Source organism: Neopsephotus bourkii, unplaced genomic scaffold (assembly GCF_033783945.1).
Source record: "Neopsephotus bourkii isolate Nb327-2 ecotype Australia unplaced genomic scaffold, CSIRO-AGI_Nbou_v1 NB_1598, whole genome shotgun sequence".
NCBI classification, from domain to species: domain Eukaryota; kingdom Metazoa; phylum Chordata; class Aves; order Psittaciformes; family Psittacidae; genus Neopsephotus; species Neopsephotus bourkii.
The window spans coordinates 758,107-777,686 of record NW_026902074.1 but is presented as its reverse complement, the minus strand read 5'-3'; the positions used below and the strand labels follow the sequence as shown (position 1 = coordinate 777,686).

Genomic DNA, 19,580 nt, shown 5'->3' with positions numbered 1-19,580 from the left:
ATTACCTTCTGTGTTCAGGAAGAGGAAGAAGAGTAAGAAAATACCTGAGACTTCCACACTCCTTTTAAGGAATTATGGCTCTACCCTGAGCTACTGCAATTCCCTGTGTCTGCTCTCCCACGGGCAGGACCAGGAGGACAGAAGGGGTCACAATTTATCACAACAGCTAGGAGAGAAGTGTCACTGTAAAGGCTGAAAGCATTCTGGTGCAAAAAAACCCACTTGTCTCTGGTTACCAGGGGTGTCTAAACAGCACGTGAAATTCCTCTGTGGTTTCTGCAGCCTGTGCACAGGAACTTTCCTCAAGTGTCTAGTAGCTCAAAGTTACAATTCCACCTCCAAACAAAGATGCTCTCAAAGAGTATTCATTTTATTTATAACAGACATTTTGCATGGCCTGTCTGAGCACATTGACTTGGGCTGGGTAATGTGATGAGATGAGGGGAACTGTGATAGCTGAGAATTACAGCTTACCTTCTCCATAGTGCATAGTGCTTGATTCTGGTTCAGCAGTGTATCATTTTAATGCTCCTCATGTGATATTTGCATTCTTATGTTTTTAATTCCTGACTACTTGAACTGCACTTGTAAAAATGGTATTTGTGGCTGACTAGCTGCCTTCTTTGCAGCCATAGAAATAGCTCCATATGCTTTGACTCCTGCTTGTTGCTGCTCTGTAACTGATACCTGAGTTGGTTTGAAGGCCACAGCTCTAGCTGAAAGTGACAGCACATCTTCCATTCATTCCATTGTCTCTGTCTGAATGTATGGTGAACAAGACACATCCTGAAAATCAGAACCAAAACAGACCACATAATTCACTGTTTCATGGAATAAAATTGTCTGTTAGAAATCTAAAGAAAACTACCGTTGATCAGCATTCTGAAAGTAACTAAAATGTTCTAAAGGAATTCACTGTGAAAATCTTTTAATTTTTTCTCACTAGCTCATCTCCCCCAAATCCCAGCCCCTACTGGAAGTATCCTGCAGGGTATAAGAGAATAAACAGAAACATTTCTCTTTCCTTGCCACCTCCTTTGTGGATAGTAGCCCTCATAGCACTACCACTAGAAGGATTTTCCAGGAAGTGTCCTAGCATCCTTCAAAAGCAATGAGAAGCAGATCCTTCCTTTCCAGAGTAGCCACCTGTTAGCAGCCATCTCAAGAAGATGCTGGAAATCATGAGGCAAGAATAATGCCTAATTAAAGTGGTGCTCCAGTGGCAATCTTTACATCCAAGCATCTTTTGCTGGCAGGGGAGAGTATTTCTCCTTGGGAATCTTCCAACTGTTCCTGAACTATTTGCATGCATAAGATTTTCATAAGCATTCATTGTCAGCCTAATTCTCCTCTGACGAAGCTTAGTGGGAAGAAAATTAGGCTTTTAAAGTATTTTTTACAATGATACTTGGCCTTTGATGTCTACAAAAAAATTTCCCAATCCCCTGCAAACCACAGTCAGTTAGTAACCAGCAGTGCCCACAAAATCTTGGGTTCACAGGATAAGAGGAAAGAGACATCCTGCAGGGCAGGCACTCTCCAGATGCCACATGGAGCATCTTACCAACCTTCCCAACAAATGTTGAACAGATGTCCTGAGAAACATCAAGAGTGAGGACAGAAACAGAAATGCTGGACTGTCCTTTTCACATCAGTGGTAGCAACTCTTGGGCTACTGCTGAATCTAGAAAGTAAATGTCTAGGAGGAAGTAGGGAGTGTGCGCAGTTTATACCAAAATGAAATACACCACACAGGGAGGAAAAAATGACTCTAAGACAAACCCTGCAGTGCTGACACCATTTATTCTTTTCTGAAACTACACCAGGGGTGTTCCTGCAGTGAGCTGGAGAGACCTGAAAGAAGAAGAGTAATTTGATAAACCAGAATCATGACAAAAAAGAGATCAGACCCAGTATTCTGTCTCTTGACACATGGATACACATTGATATATAGAGTAGGAGTATATCCATAAGTAGCAAAGGCCTTTTAATGTGGAAATCTTTGTGTCTCACACATATACATAATCACTCAGCTACCAATAAAGGCTAGATGTAGCTGGCCTAGTCCCAGGTCTCATATCTTATCTCATATCTCATTTCCTTACAAACAAGGAAATGTTTACAGATTTCTGTAATTTATCTGTACTCAGGAGCAGTACAGTTGATCATCCGAATAGCATAATACGATGGAATCCAGCAACACTCACAAGGAGCTCTCTAAATTAAAATCTGTCTGACCTTTATGTTTCATGGACTTTACACATTTTGTGCTATTTGAGGCAGACTGTTACAAACAGTATGTTGCATAGCTAGAAAAGTAAGTGACATTGAAGTTTCTTCAGTGCACTGACAGATTCATTTATCCTATTGCTTCTTCCGGTCTTTCTTTGTAGGGGGGTCCAAAGTTTCAGAATACCTGAGAACTGGCTTTTGATTTCAGAAACCTCCACAATACTTGATATTAATAATTTTCTACATGCCTACCACTTCCGTCATTTGAATAAGCGCTTTGCCACCTTCCAGTCAACAGAAAACCTTAATAACATGCTGCAGTCTTGCTGTATAGAACATGTTTTTTCTCAGATTAATAGCAGTCAGTACAGAAAGAAGGTAGAATATACTCCAGGAGTCCTAATACCGGTAAAACAGCCTAACTGGGACAAGAGAATTAATAGTTTAAAAAAGGGAGCTACACTGAGGCACGCAGTAGGCTTCGGTAAGTCAAAGTAACTTTTGCCAGTTAGAAATAGATATTTTTAATAACTAGGAAATACTGTGTGGGTTCACTACCCTTTTACACTGGATTACTGGAATAGGCCCAGGATGTTTTAATTATTCCATGATATATAAGGATGATATATAAGGATGATTCACAGGAATTCTTCGAATGTGTATTTTCAGTATTCATTCCCCTCCCTCTGATCCTCACCCAGTACATTTCTATTCCTTAGAGAGTAAACTGCTTGGGACGAGGATGGTGCCTAAACCAGCTGTAATAGTAGCCACAGACCCAAAAATTAACCACTCTTCTGGTGCCATGCAAAGTTAATTTTCTCATGCACATGGGAAATATGAAAAGGTACTGTCCCAGAAGTCTCAGCAGCATTGTCTGGAAACACTGTAAAAGAAATGTGCTTGTGAAAGCATACCGATGTTAGGAATTATATAATTCAACAGTGCAGAAGGATAGTAACTGGATCATAGTTCTACCACAGCAGTGCAATATCTCTCTTACTGAACTGTTAAGTTGAGGAATTTTGAAAGATACAAAGATGCTCCAAATTAAGACTTCTATATTCTGGGAAAATTTCTATACTTCGATGGACTTGCCAGCAGGCACCACAATTAATATAGGGGAAAAATCACAATACAGAAATAGCTTTTGTAACTCTGCTTACAATTGCTGTGCTTACAGCAGCTTAATTTCTTGAATTACTTGTTTATATATGGCAGATCCTTCAGTGGAATAAATGAAGCATTAAGTGCTGGAAGAGAAAATGGAAAAGATGAAAACATAAACAAAGAGGACTATAGGGAGAGTACTACAATGCACATTAACACAGCAAAAGAGATACCTCACGGAGATTTATGCATCACAGAGATATGTAGTGAGTCTCACCAGGAAGCAGAAGAAAGGAACATGCACTTTTCTGAAACAAAACAAGAGACCACACAAAGCCCAAGAATTATTCCTAAAGTGACAGGCACCTCCAAAGTGCTCATGACAGATGAGACTGCTCTCAGAGGGAAGACAGAAGAAAGAAGGCCAGGTACTATGGTTGAGCTGCAGTTGTCCCTCTCAAATGAGAAGCACAAAAGCACCTATGCTCCTGCTGTGACTCTCTTAGGGGCAGAAAAATGCACCCTTTCAGGAAGAGAACCCAGTGTACAACAAGATGGGATTAGCCCTGTAATCACGATTCCCCTGGGCATGAAGGAGGGCAACATCCAGTGGTCAAGCAAAGTTGTCCAGTTTTCTAATGGCAAAAAGATCAAGAGGATCCAGGGTACAGAGCCATCTCTCCCCAGGGTGGAGGTGATCCTGGACTGTTCAAATAGGGAGAAGGAAGCACCCAAGTCTCGGGTTGAAAGGGGGTGTGTTAATTCTCAAGTGGAGGAAGGGCAGTCAGAAGTACCTCCTTCCCTCCTCTCCTTTGCAGTCTCATCAGAAGGCACAGAGCAGAGAGAAGACAACCAGCACTCAGAAAGGGATCACAGACCACTCAAGCACAGGGCAAGGCACGCAAGTAAGTATGTCTCATCTAATCATTTGCACTGCCTGAGGCTATCCTTTGTAATTTTAAACATAACTTCAGAATTTAGAATGTATTAGGAAAAATATGTTAAGAGGCTTTTTTCTGCAGTTTTCTAACTTTTCCTCTCTATTTTTCTTCTAAATTATGTTTCTGTTCTTGCTTTACATATTTTTTTCAGGGTAATACTTTGCTCCTGGTGATGACCCAAGAGTACACCCATGCCTTAACTGTGCTGAATAACTTTGCTTAGATGACTTTGTCCAATTAAAAATACTTGCATCCCCCAAAAGACTGAATTCTGATGGTCTTCTAATGCATATTCAGAGGCAATCTGTAGAATACTAACAAAAAAGCAGTTTGCTTGAACATGTCTAAGTGAATCCTGTGGATTTCTCCTTTTATAGAAAAAACTTTGTGTTGTCATTTGCATCTTCTGAAATCAAAGCCATGCCACTGCTCTTAAAAGTTAACAAAAAAGCTAGTAGAAAAGCCCGATGTTGCCTGCAGAAGAGATTTTGACAGACATTAGCATGTGTGTGTTACATGATCCTTTCAGTTTTGTCAGTCTTCTCTAGACTGTAAAGTGAACATGCTATTTCTTCTGACTCCCATACCCAGAGGTGAGCTTCAAAATGTGTCCAAGAAGTTTACATGTAACTAAATTTGCAACTGGATACAATATTCATTCACTGTCTGTAAATATGCATCATTTATTTATCTATTAATTTATTTACTATTTTATTCATTTGGGATCTTGCTATTGGCTGCTTACTCTTTCCCAACAATGTTAAGAATCCTGTCTGGGTATTTAGCAGCAGTATGTCAAAGGTGCTTGAATGTGTGCCGTGATATACTGTAGCAACAAGCTATTTCATGTGTAGTGTTGGAACTAGTCTGCTAACCCCCTGTTAATTCCTCTGTAAGCATATTTTTAGCATGATAACCATTTGTATCTTATTGGCAAGTGGATTAAACAGTTAGTTTTGCCTAAGTGTCTGTATGCAATCCACATATCTTTGGCGTATTGAATGAAGCATAAAAGAAATGTGCACATGCTTTACATTTTGGCTGTGAAGTTAGAACCAGCTGTGGGACTATGCCTGTCTTCTTTAGAGAATTACTTGCCTGCCTTCTGCAGGCAGAAGTATAAGGAATGAATTACATATTACACTATAGACTCTTCTTTCAAGTAGGATATAGATTCTGTCCTCACCTCATCTATGACAATCTCCACTCCTTCTAATCTAGTGGCAGGACATTATCTTTAGGAACCACTGATGTAATCTATGAAAGTGTTTGCTTTTAGTATTATTATTACTTGCAAAAGACTGTCTACACATTAGAGCAAACAAATTGCCAAGCATAGGGGAATAACCTGTGTGCAGCAAACAGTATGTGTGGATTTTCTTAAATTAAAAATTACAATGCAGCAGTTAAGTCTAAACTAGAGAACATTTATTATAGGTGCTTGATCTCTTCAAAATAATTTTTTGCTGTAACTACTTGTCAGATTATATTTATCTGAATAGGTAACATTTCTTCTGCCACCTTTTGAAACTACTGATTAAGTAACTATCCAGATGAAGTAAGGAAAAATACGCTAACAAAATGGAAAGTTTTGCCTTTTGCCAGACTGTATGGGTACCTGATTAATCCCCTCCCCAGAATAACCCTCAGTGCTGATGCAAGTACATTATTTGAAAGCACAGAACTTACATGCTTTCTGTTTGCAGAAGCACTCTTAACACTAAAACCTATACTTTTGGAAAATGTCCTCAGTGACTACTGTAAGCATTTGGATAACCCAAGGACTGAGCCAAGGATTTTGTGATTTGTCTCTCTCACTATAAAGTACTATAAACTCCTGGTTTGGGTGCCATGCTGTTTTCTCTTTTATAGGTTCTTGTGAGAACCACTGGTCCAGCCATGCTGTCATCTGGCATAATGGTGAAACTTCAGTTGTCTTTAATAGAAGTATCAGTCTCCATCTATTGCCATGGCTAAAATGAGCATTGATAGAAAATCCATCACATGGCTTTCTTTACTGAGTTTGCTTTATTTATGCCTGCAAAAGATATTAAATAATTTACTGTTCTATTTTCATATATCAGAGGCATGCTTTTTTTTTTTTTTTTTTGTAAATTAGGTGGAAGGTGATCATTTATTTAGACAGCTTCAACTTCTAGTTCTTTTAAAGGGAGAAGCTATTGAGGCTGTCATTCATGAGATGTGGTGGTAGAAGATAAGGAAGGGAAGGCAACAGGGACACCACCTGACTAGCATTGTCCCATGAGGAACATGCTCCATGTCACATAATGAGGAAGGAGTCATGCTGATATACAGTGCATCTATCAGCTTTACAGCTGCACCTATTCCCATGCCACATGACTTGATGAAAACAGTTTATGCTTTAAGAAATACATATTACTGATATATGCTAGTGAATAATCTTGAGAAGTTAGTTGAGCCCCCTTCATTCAGACCTTAGATGTGTATTCATTCCTGCCACATTTTCAGAATAAATATTCTGAAGTTATATCCTATACAATTCTGTATTATGTTTCCGGTAAGTAATGCTTGTTAAAACACTGAAACCTATTTTCATTGAGTACCATGGCCAAACTCCCATGTCTTCCAAGAGGCTGAAAGTTAATGCTAATAGTTTCTATGTATGCCTTTGTGGATGTTTACTTGCTTTTAAATAGCTATTACAGAGAATCATACCAACTTTTAGCAACTATGCACATTCTGTAATTCATACGAGTAAACACATAAATGGCAGAAGCTGCTACCACTGTCAGACAGAATACAGTTAGTCTCATTTGGTCTCAGACGTTGAGCAGTCATGAGGCTGGCTGGCTGGGAATGCCCACTGTAAGCCTACGAAGTGTGGTCAAACATTTGGTAAATGCCAGACCACAGAAACTGAATAAATGAAAAAATACTGTCTGCCTGTTGCTGCAGAGATTACTTAGGGGAATAAAAATCAAGGATGCCAGAAACAAAGACACAGGTAATGTTCCTTTTGAACTAAGAAAGTCTTAAAGAAAGTGATGTGGCCTTTGAACTTGCATGGCTGTGACTAACAAATGCTAGATACAGAATTTACAACACAGTGGATGTTGTGGGAAAGGCTTAAGTATAATCACCTTGCTATATAAAAGAAAATAAATGTTTTAATATAGCAAAAGCAGCAGTGGGTAAATTTTGGTATAGATAATTGCAGAACTATTTGTTGCTAGTCTCCTTGTATTTTTGTGGGCTCCATGCAATTAATGTTCACTTTGACTCCTTCCACAGGGCTCCGGCGAAGTGAGAGTCTTTCAGAGAAACAGGTCAAAGAAGCCAAATCCAAATGTAAAAGTATTGCACTGCTGCTGACAGCAGCATCCAATCCCAATTCTAAGGGGGTGCTGATGTTCAAGAAGCGTCGTCAAAGGGCGAGGAAATATACTTTAGTCAGCTACGGTACTGGGAAGTTAGAACGTGACGAAGACGAGGGTGAAGAAGGGGAAGGTGAAGAGGGGGACAAAGAAAACACTTTTGAAGTGAGTCTGCTTGCAACAAGTGAGTCAGAAATAGATGAAGATTTCTTCTCTGACATTGACAACGACAGTAAGATTGTGACATTTGACTGGGACAGTGGTCTACTTGAGGTTGAGAAGAAGATAAAAAGCGGGCACGAGATGCAGACACTTCCAGAGAGCACAGGTAAAGGGGCCCTCATGTTTGCCAAGAGGCGTCAGAGGATGGATCAGATTACAGCTGAGCAGGAGGAGATGAAAGCACACACAGTGCATACAGAGGAACGAAGAGAAGCGATGTCAGAGAACTTCCAGAAACTAAGTTCTACAGTCTATCAAACAAAAGAGGAAGAAATGTCAAGACAGCAGACCTGCGTGAGCAAAAGCCACACAGACGTGAGCCAGAATCATAGCAAAATGCCACAACAAAATGGCTTTGGCTTAGCACCAGACACAAACCTCTCTTTTCAGTCCTCTGACACTCAAAGAGCAGCTTCTTTGAATAAAACAGTGAAACCCTTCCCTTCTGGGGTTCAAAATCGAGCAGCTGCACCATTTTCACCCATAAGAAACATTACTAGTCCTCTTTCAGATACACCAGCACCACCTCCTTACTGCTCTGTTAGCCCACCACCTGAGGCTTTATACAGATCTGTTTCAGCTCCTGTAGCCAGCAGAGCTGCCCCATCTGTGTGGCCACCCAGCGAGCCAACAGAACACATAGCATCCCGAGATGAAAGGATTGCAGTACCAGCCAAAAGAACTGGGATACTGCAAGAGGCAAAGAGAAGAAGCACTTCAAAACCTATGTTCACTTTCAAAGCAGCACCCAAAGTAAGTCCTAATCCTGCCCTGTTATCCCTTGTACACAATGCAGAGGGCAAAAAAACTACTGGGGCTGGTTTTGAGTCAGGACCTGAAGAAGACTACCTGAGTCTGGGAGCAGAAGCTTGCAATTTCATGCAGACTCAAGCATCTAAACAAAAGTCCCCTCCTCCTGTTGCTCCAAAGCCTTCAGTCAAGATCTCTCCTGGTACTCCAGTTTGGTCATCTCCAGGTGTGGCTTCTAGTAAGGCTCCTTCTTTCCCAGCACCAGCCTCCCCTCAGGCAGCATATCCTGCACCACTCAAATCTCCACAGTATCCTCATTCTCCTGCCCATCCTCCAGGTACTCTCAACCTAGCTGGTCCTTTCAAAGGGCCTCAGGCAACCCTAGTGAGTCCAAACCATACACCCAAGACAACCACACCAGTCACATCAAGTGTTGGAGAAAGAAAGCCACCCTTTGAGATGCCACCAGCTATGAGTGGAAAAGGAGCACAGTTATTTGCCAGAAGGCACTCTCGAATGGAGAAGTATGTGGTAGATTCAGAGACTGTCCAGGCAAACATGGCACGAGCCTCATCTCCAACTCCATCTTTACCAGCTTCTTGGAAATATTCATCTAATGTCCGAGCACCTCCACCTGTTGCTTATAATCCTATCCACAGCCCATATTATCCTCCTGGTGCTACCAAGCCTTCCTCTAAGTCCACTGCTGCTACCAAAACCACAAAAAGAAAACCTAAGAAAGGTCTCAATGCTTTGGATATTATGAAACATCAACCTTATCAACTTGATGCATCTTTGTTTACTTTTCAACCTCCTAGTACTAAGGAAAGCCTTGCTACTAAGCAGACATCAAAGTTGTCTACTTCAAAGCAAGCTCTACCTTTAGGACCACCTGGTGCTGGCTCTCCTACTAATGCCTGGGCATCTTCAGTGTACTCCATGCCAGCCTACGTTTCACAGCCTTTGTTCCAGTCAGATGCCCCTACCCCAGTAAATGAATCATATGTACCTACGAGCTACTCTGCATTTTCTAAGCCAGAAAGCACCACATCCTCTTTGTTTACTGCTCCAAGGCCAAAATTTTCAGCAAAGAAAGCTGGTGTCACTGCACAGGTGTGGAAGCCATCCATTATTGAAAAGTAGCCCTTATAGCTGAAACTTAGTGTCCATTCTGCTTACAATCGTTTGCAGTGTTAACCTGGCACACAAACAATGCCAATAGTATTCCTTAGCTTCCTTAATAATGTCAGATGTATCACCTTAAATCTGGGTCCAAAATATTTGAACTTTTTTAAGGAATTAAAAAACATATAAACTTTAGCACTTTCATGCATATTATCAGATGCTTTATATACAGAACATCCTGAAATGAACAGATACCACTGTACTAAGTGTGCAGGACACTAGGTTTTTGCTTTAGGACTCCTACATCAGAAATAACAGTAAACAATATTCCTGGTATGTCAAATTAATACAGAAGAGGTTTCTTTCTGTCTTTCTGCCTCCCCTCCTCAACTATATTCTAATGACCTAGGGATTTGAGGACTTTTTTATTTTTACAGAAGTGCCTTATTAAATAATATTATTAGTAACACATATTACTTACATAGCATAAAATAGATACAGTGTTAGACTCTGACTGATCACTAGTGGAATACAACCGGATAGACCTTTGACCTGCACAGAGCACCACAGAATTAAGTCAGAATCTGTCTTGGCTCAAAGGTCCTTCCACAGGAATCTGATGGTCCACCAGGGGCTTAGTTTGCAAGCTATGTGGATCAGCTGTGACCTAAAATCATGAATTTCACAGAGAATGTGCTATATGAGATGGTGGAGTGTTCTGAAGGCTTTAAAAGAGGTGGAATGACTGTTGGAAAAATTGTTAAAGATTTCCCATTTTGGGGAAATCTGACACCCCAAGTGCAGACATGTTTTTAGCCAAAATTTGCCTTCAATCCAGCAAGTAAGATAAAAGCAAGTAAGTAAAAATTACTGAACAGTCAGAGAGATGAGCTGGAATTTCCAGCTGCAATGTAATGCAATAGCTTCTTGTGAAAGCAAAGTGACTGACAACTGAAGGGATACATATAGTCAAGGGTACTGATTCTTGCAACCAGAGTAGTATATGCCATAGAAATCAGCACTTAACTGTAAATCATAACTATGATCATGTGTCCTCTTGTACACATTTTATTATTTTCACTTGAAGTTTTACAGTGCTTCTTCACACTTTAAATCTTTTTACTCTGGTCTTATACTTTCACCTATTACTTGTCATATTGGAGACTGGGGATCGAAACACTGCTACTGTAGAAAATTATTCAGTCTGTGGTCTTAAAACCTACTGTGTAATACTCCAGTGAGTAAACAGTCTTGCTGAAATCAAGGAGTTATGTTTGAGTAGCATGTTTTTCCAGTAAGTAGTCCTGTTACCATCAGCGGTGCTAGGCCTGAAACAAGATTCTGTTTCACACAACTAAGGGTATCAAAATTCATCCCAAGTGTGAAGCTAAAGATTTTAAAGCACCACTGTGTGAATAAAAGTGGCAGAACCTGTTGATATATTTGTTTAATCTACCATTTGTTTAATCTACCACTACAGACCAGATTGTGGATAAGGTTTTAGTAGAACTGTCTTGATGGAGAAAACATTCCCCAGTATGAACAGTATCTCTTTATTTTGGTCCATGATGGTAACTCAAACTGCAGTCAAAGTTGAGAAGCATTTGGTTGTACATGCAGAAAGCAGATTGGAATCAAAGTCTAATCATGCCAATAAAAATCACTCCTTTCAATTTTGGACCTCCAAAATCCTACTCTCCCCTTTATATTTTGGACTGGGATACTGATTGCTTTAGGAAATGACCAACTGATCTGTCTCCCTCTTAAAATTCAAAAGAATTACAGGAAATTGTTTGGGGAAAAAATACTTTGAAAACCCCAAGAAAGGATTACACTGCATTTACCTGGAAACAGAAAGCAAAATTTTAATCCTTTGGAGATCTCCCTTCTATCTCTTTTCCACTGTCAGTATCTGTATTTTTCTTCTATCATTAAACTTGTCCGTTTCCTCTCTGCCTGTTTGGCTTTATTTTCTTTGGTTTGGTTGCTATTTTTTCTTTCATGTACAGGCTGACAGTACAGGAAATCTATTTTCTATGCTATCCTCTTAATATGAAATCTCTTCCTCCCTTTCTCTTTACCATTACATTTCCCTTTCTCCTTCCCTTTCCTCACTCCTTTCTTCTCCTCAGTAAAAGATATCTGAACTTTCATACACTATATTAGGTAGAAGTTTAAGATACTAGTATCTACTTGGAATAAAGGTACCCTACCGAAGATAGGTCATGTTGCTAGAGAGATAGACAGTCATCCAATCAGCCTCATACTGCCTTATATGGTTTTACTCACAGTCTCCTCCGTAAAATACATCTGTAAATTATAATCACATTTCTGTACTTGTTCACCCTACCACCACAAGAATATTTCCTCAATGAGGAAATCTTTAGAAGTTTTGTACATCTACCACAAGTGTGATAGATGCATGTGGCTATTAAGACACAGCAGCTCACATAGCATGGCCACTAGTTCCTATTAGGCTCAGGTCAGTAATTTCTGGAATTCATCAGCAGCGACCAAGTATCCTGTGTGAAAGGTGGGGATTAGGGAAATCTAACTTCTAGCATATATATGCATATATGGCATACCAGTTTGCAAGTAAGAAATAATAAGTGTTATTATTCTAATTACCAGCAGAAGAAACAAGAGGTAAAGCTGAGACATAGTCTCATGCAAAGGAAATCAGCTGTCCAGAAAGACAGAAGTCAATTAATAGGAGTTAGATGACAGCTGTGGACTGAAACAGAAACTTTCTGTTTCCTGAGTCATCTGTCTAGAACTAAATTCACCTGAAAGACAGAAATGCATAGTTGCCATCTTTAAAATCATTTTGCTATTTCATTAATTTTCAGCACAGCCCAAAAGTTCACTTAGAAAGTCTACTAATTCACATGCATGTTTACAGCAATACGAAAGAAGTCAGCTTCTGTAACACCAGTATAAAATATAGCTACTAGCCTATCTTCTTTTTACTTTGTCCAAAAGAAAAGGAAGTGCATCTATGCTGAAAATTTGTATTTTGATCACATTTGGCGTTTTTGCTGCTATTTAAATACAATTATTTCATATGAACTATAGCAATGACAGAAGGATGTTTTTAAGCACCAGTAAGAGTTAAAAGCAAAAGCCAAAGTGACATTAGTAATCTTAACTCAGCTAAGATCTTTTGAAAATCCCATTCAAAGTCCAACTCTGAATTCAATTTCATATATACACATCCTTCTACACACATGCTGCTTGGGTCCAAGTTGGCTTCAAGACTCCTTTTACTAATCAGGTAAGTGTGTAATTCTCAAGAATACTTCAGAAAACTAGCCTACTTAGAGTAACAGTTTTATCCAAAATGCAGTCTCTTGTGAAGCGCTTAGAGGAAAGTTCAGCTGTTTGTTGTCACAGATTCAAATTAAAACCTAACCATGGTGTCAAACGTAGTTGAAATGTCAAGAAAATAAATGGTTTGTGTAGAGAGGAGCCACCTGAAATTTCACTTTGAAAAGGCAGTGAGCTTTAGTAAACAGTTTTCTGAAAAAGCTATTTGAATTATTTTACATAATACAAGGTTACCAAGATCCAGTTGTTATGTTCACTATGTAAGCATACGTAACAGTGATTTTAGGCCACCCGTTATAACAATACTTATAATATGTTCATATTAAAAGAGGCATTTAAACGGTTTGTGTTGGTTATAGCACATTTGGCTATAGCACATTTAGTTATAGCACATGCCAGAGGTATTATACTGCAGCAGTTTGGGTCTCACAATCCAGATAGAGTTTTCATGAAAACAGCTACCTCAGTCGAGAGTTTATATACTTTCAATTTCTGACTCAGTTATAAACCTCTTGTTATAAAACTCAATTGAAAAATTTTGTTTTGGAGATGACTACTTATTAGGCAAAAAGCTAAAATTCCCATTGCAAAAACAAAAAACAAAAATTAGTTCTTGAACAGAGAACTGCTTAAATTCTCCCCCAATTTTCTAGGGTAACCACTCTTACCATGTTCCTGCTTAGCAAAAGATTACATATTAGAAACAATTAGAAAGATATTTCAATTACTATTATTTTCTGTAGGAACATTTATTGAATAAATATTACCATCTCATACAAGTAAACCTCATTCTCTTGCTCTTTGTTCTCTTATGGAAGAAAGAATTTTGCCTGTGTCCTAAGATAGTGACCATACCCAGTGACAATAAGCTGCTTGGTTCCAAAAGTACCTGGCCAATGGCATGGGACTTCATAATACACTCATATCGAGACTTGCAGCAGGGAATGCCCACTTCTCTGGCAGACACACAGACAATTCATTCTGAGATCAATGCCATTTTGAGATCAGCCACTAAGAGGAGGTTTCAGTTCAGTTTTGTCTGAAGTATTCTTGCACTGATTCTAATTTTATATACCTACTTCTATTTTATTTATTTTTGTACGTCTAATTTTACTTTATATGAGATATTCAGGAGTCAAGACACAAAATCAGCCCTAAAACTGTAGTGACCCATTTTGCTGTCACCACAGCAATCATGTGGCAATTAATTTATTTTCTTTTTGTCAGAGTGCTGTCATTATTCACAGTAAAATGTATGTTCAGAATTCAAACAAACCTGTATGTATTTGTAGTAAAGAAATACTAAGATATCTGAGGTATCAGCAGGCTATAAAACTTAGGAAGTGAGGAGCTGGTGTGTGGTTCAGGTAGGAAAATTAGGACTAAGGGGCAGAGCAGCAATTATGAGAGAAAAAAACTACTAGGATTAGAGGGAGCCAAGCACTGGGGAGGAAAATCCAGAAAAGCAGCAGAGACTGTACAGGATAATCATATTCCTCATTAACAGAGGATCATGAAATACTCAAGGTGAAAGAAAAGAAAGGGTTTAATTATTCTGCACAGAGAAGGCTATTTCCAGCCTTTTGTTGAAGGTTTATAGATTATTCTTGGATGACAGAGTGCTCACATCACTGGGCATAATTTTTTTTTTCTACTACTATTTACAAAGAGATACTGTGAAAGAACCAAAATGCTAATACCCAGCAAAAATTAAAAAGTGAGCTTTAAAAAGAAGCAGGTCCTATCAACAGACCGTTGCTCTGAGAGGTAACAGATCTACAAACATATTGTCCTAGATAATCCTATACATAAGAGTTTTAGAAAGTGCTAAGGTAAACTCTGATAAAAGATTATAAACAATTATGAAGAGAATTTGACAGTAGCTGATGTGATCTGGGAGGAGCACTGTTTATCAAGCATCCAGGACAACACCTCAACAAAGGACCAGCCTTTCTGTCATGCTCTGTTGCTCCAGCCTCCCTGTGGGGAATTCCCTATGAGGTAGCAAAATACCAGTGAAACGACAGCACTCTTTGCAACTGATAAAAGTCTTTCTCCTCTTTTTTACCACGATCCTTTTCCACATTTTATAGCTTTAGGAAAAAAAAAAATCAGTTCTGAAAAGATCCACTCTTCCAGTCTTGCCTTTTTAAGAAAACTTCATACATCTTTCTTTGCCTGAAGTCATACACCCACTGATCGTTTTGACAGAGCAGCATGGCAAGTGCAGATCTAAGTTAAACAGCTTGGCATAATGTTATTTTGTAATGACTGAACTCAGCTTGAAATAGAAATGTTATACAAAGAAGAAACTTGACAAGATCCTCAAAAACCTGTAGATTCAGAAGCTCTGAATTATTTGTTTGCTGGTAGGTTTCCTGAGAAAATATGAGAGCCTGGTAATTTCATATAGCACACGTGGAGCCACCATCACAAGTTCACAGTACCATGGCAACAGCTGTTCTTGCTTTATAGTAAATATTACCTCTGCATGTAATTACCTAAGGGAGGAGCTGGACTCACTGGGGAGCTATGGCTGGCAAGTGCTTTTCAGGTTGGTTGTTTACTACAGGAAGCACTTTTGGTTTTTCATCAAATTATTTAAAAAGTGGAAGAAATCCTGAAGCTCAGTGAAACATAGTGTCTGAAGGATCTCTACAGAAGAACTCTTTCTTTGCAAGCTAAGGCAAACCACATGATACTATTCCCATGGTTTTAACACCTGCTTCCTCAAGTAAGGCAGGCAAAGACTTTATTAAGCATGCTAATCCAGTCTCCTGTTATTATCTGCAGTTTTCAAAGGAAAAATTGTATTTCTGTTTTTAATTTCAGTCCACCTGAAAAATTCACAAACTTATGTGTTAGCATAAGCACAAGGAGAGCCTCTTTGTTCTACTGTGCGGTGTCAAAGGACCAAGTTCTAAGAGTATTATCGCCACTAACGGAGTTCTCAGGAGCTAGGTGTAAAACACAAGGTGTTCCCACTGAGCCTATATAAGGCTCTTAAGCTTGAATGTACAAAGGAAAGTCTGCATGGAAATATGAGACACGTAAGACAGAAAGATCAGTCTAAAATTAGTTCTAAAGAACATTGTGGTACCACTTTTCACAGAAAAAGATGCTAGATTTTTTTGTCACTGACATGTATTTTTCCCTACTCTCACTCTTTGAAATGGCTGAACTATATAAGCTCATCGGGTTGAAATGCATCTGAAATGGTTGAATTATTTCGGATGGCACAAATAAGAAAAAAAAACCCCAAGTAACTGCACCAGAAAATTTCAATTTGAAAGACCTTATAAGAAAATCATAAAGAACTAGGTAATTTATCTTTTAGTATGGATATGTTAAGCAACAGCAGTGCCACCATCTTCAAGTATTACAATATCATATATATTTCTTTTCTTTGATTTTAGAAAAAATTACCATTAGACTTTATAACAATTTTAAAGGCTTTCATTGTTCATACAAAATAGCAAGGTCACAAACTAAGAACAACTTTGCCCTTGTTTTTCAAGTGTTCATTCACAAGGCTTCAACTCCTAAAGCCTTCCTCTAAGCTGTGTAATATACAAGTCCAGAAGGTGGCAGCAGATATTCTTCTTACAAGAAATATATACTGCCTGTTCCAAGGAAAGCTAATATGCCTTGAGGCTACTCAAGGAAAGCTAAGGTGAAAAAAGTTTCATCTATTCGCTTTTTATAGACATAACTGTATTGTATTTTGATGATCATATATGGATAAAGATAAATGATAATAAAAAGCACTAATTTTCTCTCATTTACACAGTTGCAAACTGAGCTCAGTGAATAGTACAGGTTAGCAGCACTATTAGGTATTCTGCAGTAGTGAAAGCCTAATTCTACTTACTTATCTACTTAGGTCACTTTTCCATCATTACTTGACAATCAAAAAGAACTTTACTGTGAGAAGCAGAATTTGTCACAAAGCTTGTATGTTTGACAGTGGCCATTTCATTAGTTTGTATACCAAAAATGATATCACAATTATTCTTACCTGAAATAATACCACAGTTATAAATAATCTAAGCTTAGAATAATCTAGGTTCCAGTTCTGAAATTCCCCATAAATTTTTGAAAGCAAGCACTGAAAAGACAGCTTTGAGGAAGTTAGGATCAGACCTGAACTATGTGATTTTGATTTATTTCTAGGCTCAGTACAGCCCCTGACATGGCTTTAGTTGTTAGATAGGTAAAATTCCCTGCCTCCCCAGCCATTACCAACAAAAATACTGAATTCCAATTTTAGCCTGTAATAAATTATTTCCAGAGCTTCAAATAAATATGATTTTTCCGTTTTATTTCTTCTTTCCTTTTTTTTTTTTAATTCATATTGTATAATAGCATAGCATTTACTCCAGAGCTGGCAGCATTTCAGAGAGAAACTATTTTTCATTACATAAAGTTTAAACTGTAAATGGTTTCAGATAAAAATGCTGTAATAAAATAAACAATATGTGTCCCTTCTATAAGCAGTTCAGTTTAAAAATCTGAAATGCTTGGATTTTGTTTAAAAAAATTGAAAGAATGATAGAATTAAAAGGCATAAAAATCAAGTATTTCATATTTTGTAATACCGTTTTCTCAGTGGTTTGGTCTCTAACCGCAGTAGCTATCATAAGCCCATAGAAAGGAAAATAAGAAATGCATCACTCTGGGCTTTTTAAAAACGCAGTCATTTTTTGAGACATTACAATTGTTTTGTCTACTTCCTCCTTCTTTGTCCTCTTTTTGGTAAACATTAGTCAGGTGCTAATGTTAACTCAGATTTGAACATGTTTTGATATGGGATTAAGAGACAGGGCTGTAATGAAAGGATAAAAGTAAAACTGCCTTAATGACTTAGACACCTAGGTCATTTTTTTCCAAGCAACTTAATCAGCTGGGAGTGTACATTTGCAGAGTTTCACTGGGCTATTAAGAGTCCAACCTACTTTTGAAAATAGAACTCCTGATTGCTTTCGAAAATGTAATACGTGCTTCTCTAACCGCTGAAAAGGCAGTTTCAGCCTGTAAACATATGAGCAGTTTTCACTTACTATGGAGATTTGTCACCTGAGACAGAAAAAGTTATTGTGAAATCATTTCACTAAGTAGTATTTTGCACTCCCATTTGGTCTCTAAGGTGAAAAATATCTTTCCAACTCATGCCTTTAAAATTTGCACCATTTATTGAAATTCAGTATTGCTCTTTTTGTCTTTCAGCTTTTCAAAGCTTTTCAAGTTGTATCACAAAATTTGGAATAGCAGTAAGTTAAAAAAAAAAACAATTTTTCTGGGCTATTGAATAGATACGATTGAAACAAAGGTATACGTTTACACTCTTACACTAAATAGATCTACATTTGCATAAACCTTTTATAAGTACTGTGTTTATATTCATTTACATATATATCAAAATAGTTTCTTTTGGAAGTAATATTACATTTGCTTTAGCTTTTATTAATATACAGCTTATAAATATCAAAAATGCCAGTGGTACAATAAATGTTTTCTTTACAAACCAGTTTATAAATAGTTCACATTTTTAAAATCAATGTTAATCAATGTTAGCCTAAACAAGACAGCTCTTAACTGCCTTTCCTCTTCTTGACGTCTGAGAATCGCTTTCTCTTCAATAACTATTGTAGAAAAGATCCTTCTCTCTGAAAACATTCACAAGAGGCAACAGAAGAGAATAAATCACTCTATGTGGTGCTGGTTTGTTTTGCAGCATAAAACTTTGAGTGCTGGTACAGTATTATAATCAATGCTTTACAACAAGATTACCATAACACAATCTGTGGTAATGCCGTAACTCTGGTTGTGGTAATGTCGTAACTCTGGTAGCATAACACTCTTCTTTTCCTTCTCTCTCCATTTCTGTGAAGAAATGGAAGAAATCTACCCCTCTTTTTCTGATCTTCTTGTAAAGTAATTATTAATCATTTGCACTTCTTATTTCCCATATAATATGGGGTTTGTACCTTCTTTTTAGTACATGCTTGTCAAAAGATGCATCTCCAAGAATTAAATATGAAGGGAAAATAATGGAAAGCACCACTATGTCGGGCTGCTGCTGTCCAGTAAGTGAATGATGAACTGTAGTGATTAGATGTTTCCTTAATTCTATTTGTGTTTGTTAGTTTGAAGGGGGGGAACACCAAAGTAGTGACAGAAATCGGTATAGGAATATCAAATATGGACCTGACTTGCATTTAGAAATATACAGACTTAGACTTCCAGTCTAGGAACGCCACTACCAAAAATAAATTAACTGCAATGAAAAAAAGGCAATATTGATCTTCTCTCAGTTTCTGCATTATTATACATTTGTATTTTAGCAAAATCATGCTTCCAGATGTAAGGAATTGCAGATTATCTTCAGCAATACAGGTCTTACTGAATGTGTTTGGTGTACCCAGTGTATCTAGTCTCCAAACATGATACCACCCAACGAAGCAGTCCACTGGGGGCATTCTCTGGATGACCTGGCCTGTTTTTTCTGTCAGAAAGA

At 38.1% G+C, this 19,580-nt stretch overlaps 1 protein-coding gene and 1 long non-coding RNA gene across 2 annotated transcripts in view; one reads left to right on the top strand and one right to left on the bottom strand.

Annotated features, from left to right (window-relative positions):
* The window catches only part of SYNPO2 (synaptopodin 2), a 79,914-nt gene that overhangs the window by 55,240 nt on the left and 5,094 nt on the right, over positions 1 to 19,580 (top strand). The window contains 2 exon segments of the mRNA XM_061372121.1: positions 3,454 to 4,247; positions 7,557 to 9,724. Coding sequence (XP_061228105.1) covers positions 3,454 to 4,247; positions 7,557 to 9,724 — 2,962 coding nt within the window.
* LOC133222441 (uncharacterized) lies at positions 350 to 3,484 on the bottom strand. Its single transcript, XR_009728291.1, has 3 exons — positions 3,399 to 3,484; positions 1,783 to 1,854; positions 350 to 786 (listed from the first exon to the last, which is right to left on the bottom strand). It is a non-coding gene; the product is annotated as an uncharacterized LOC133222441 (long non-coding RNA).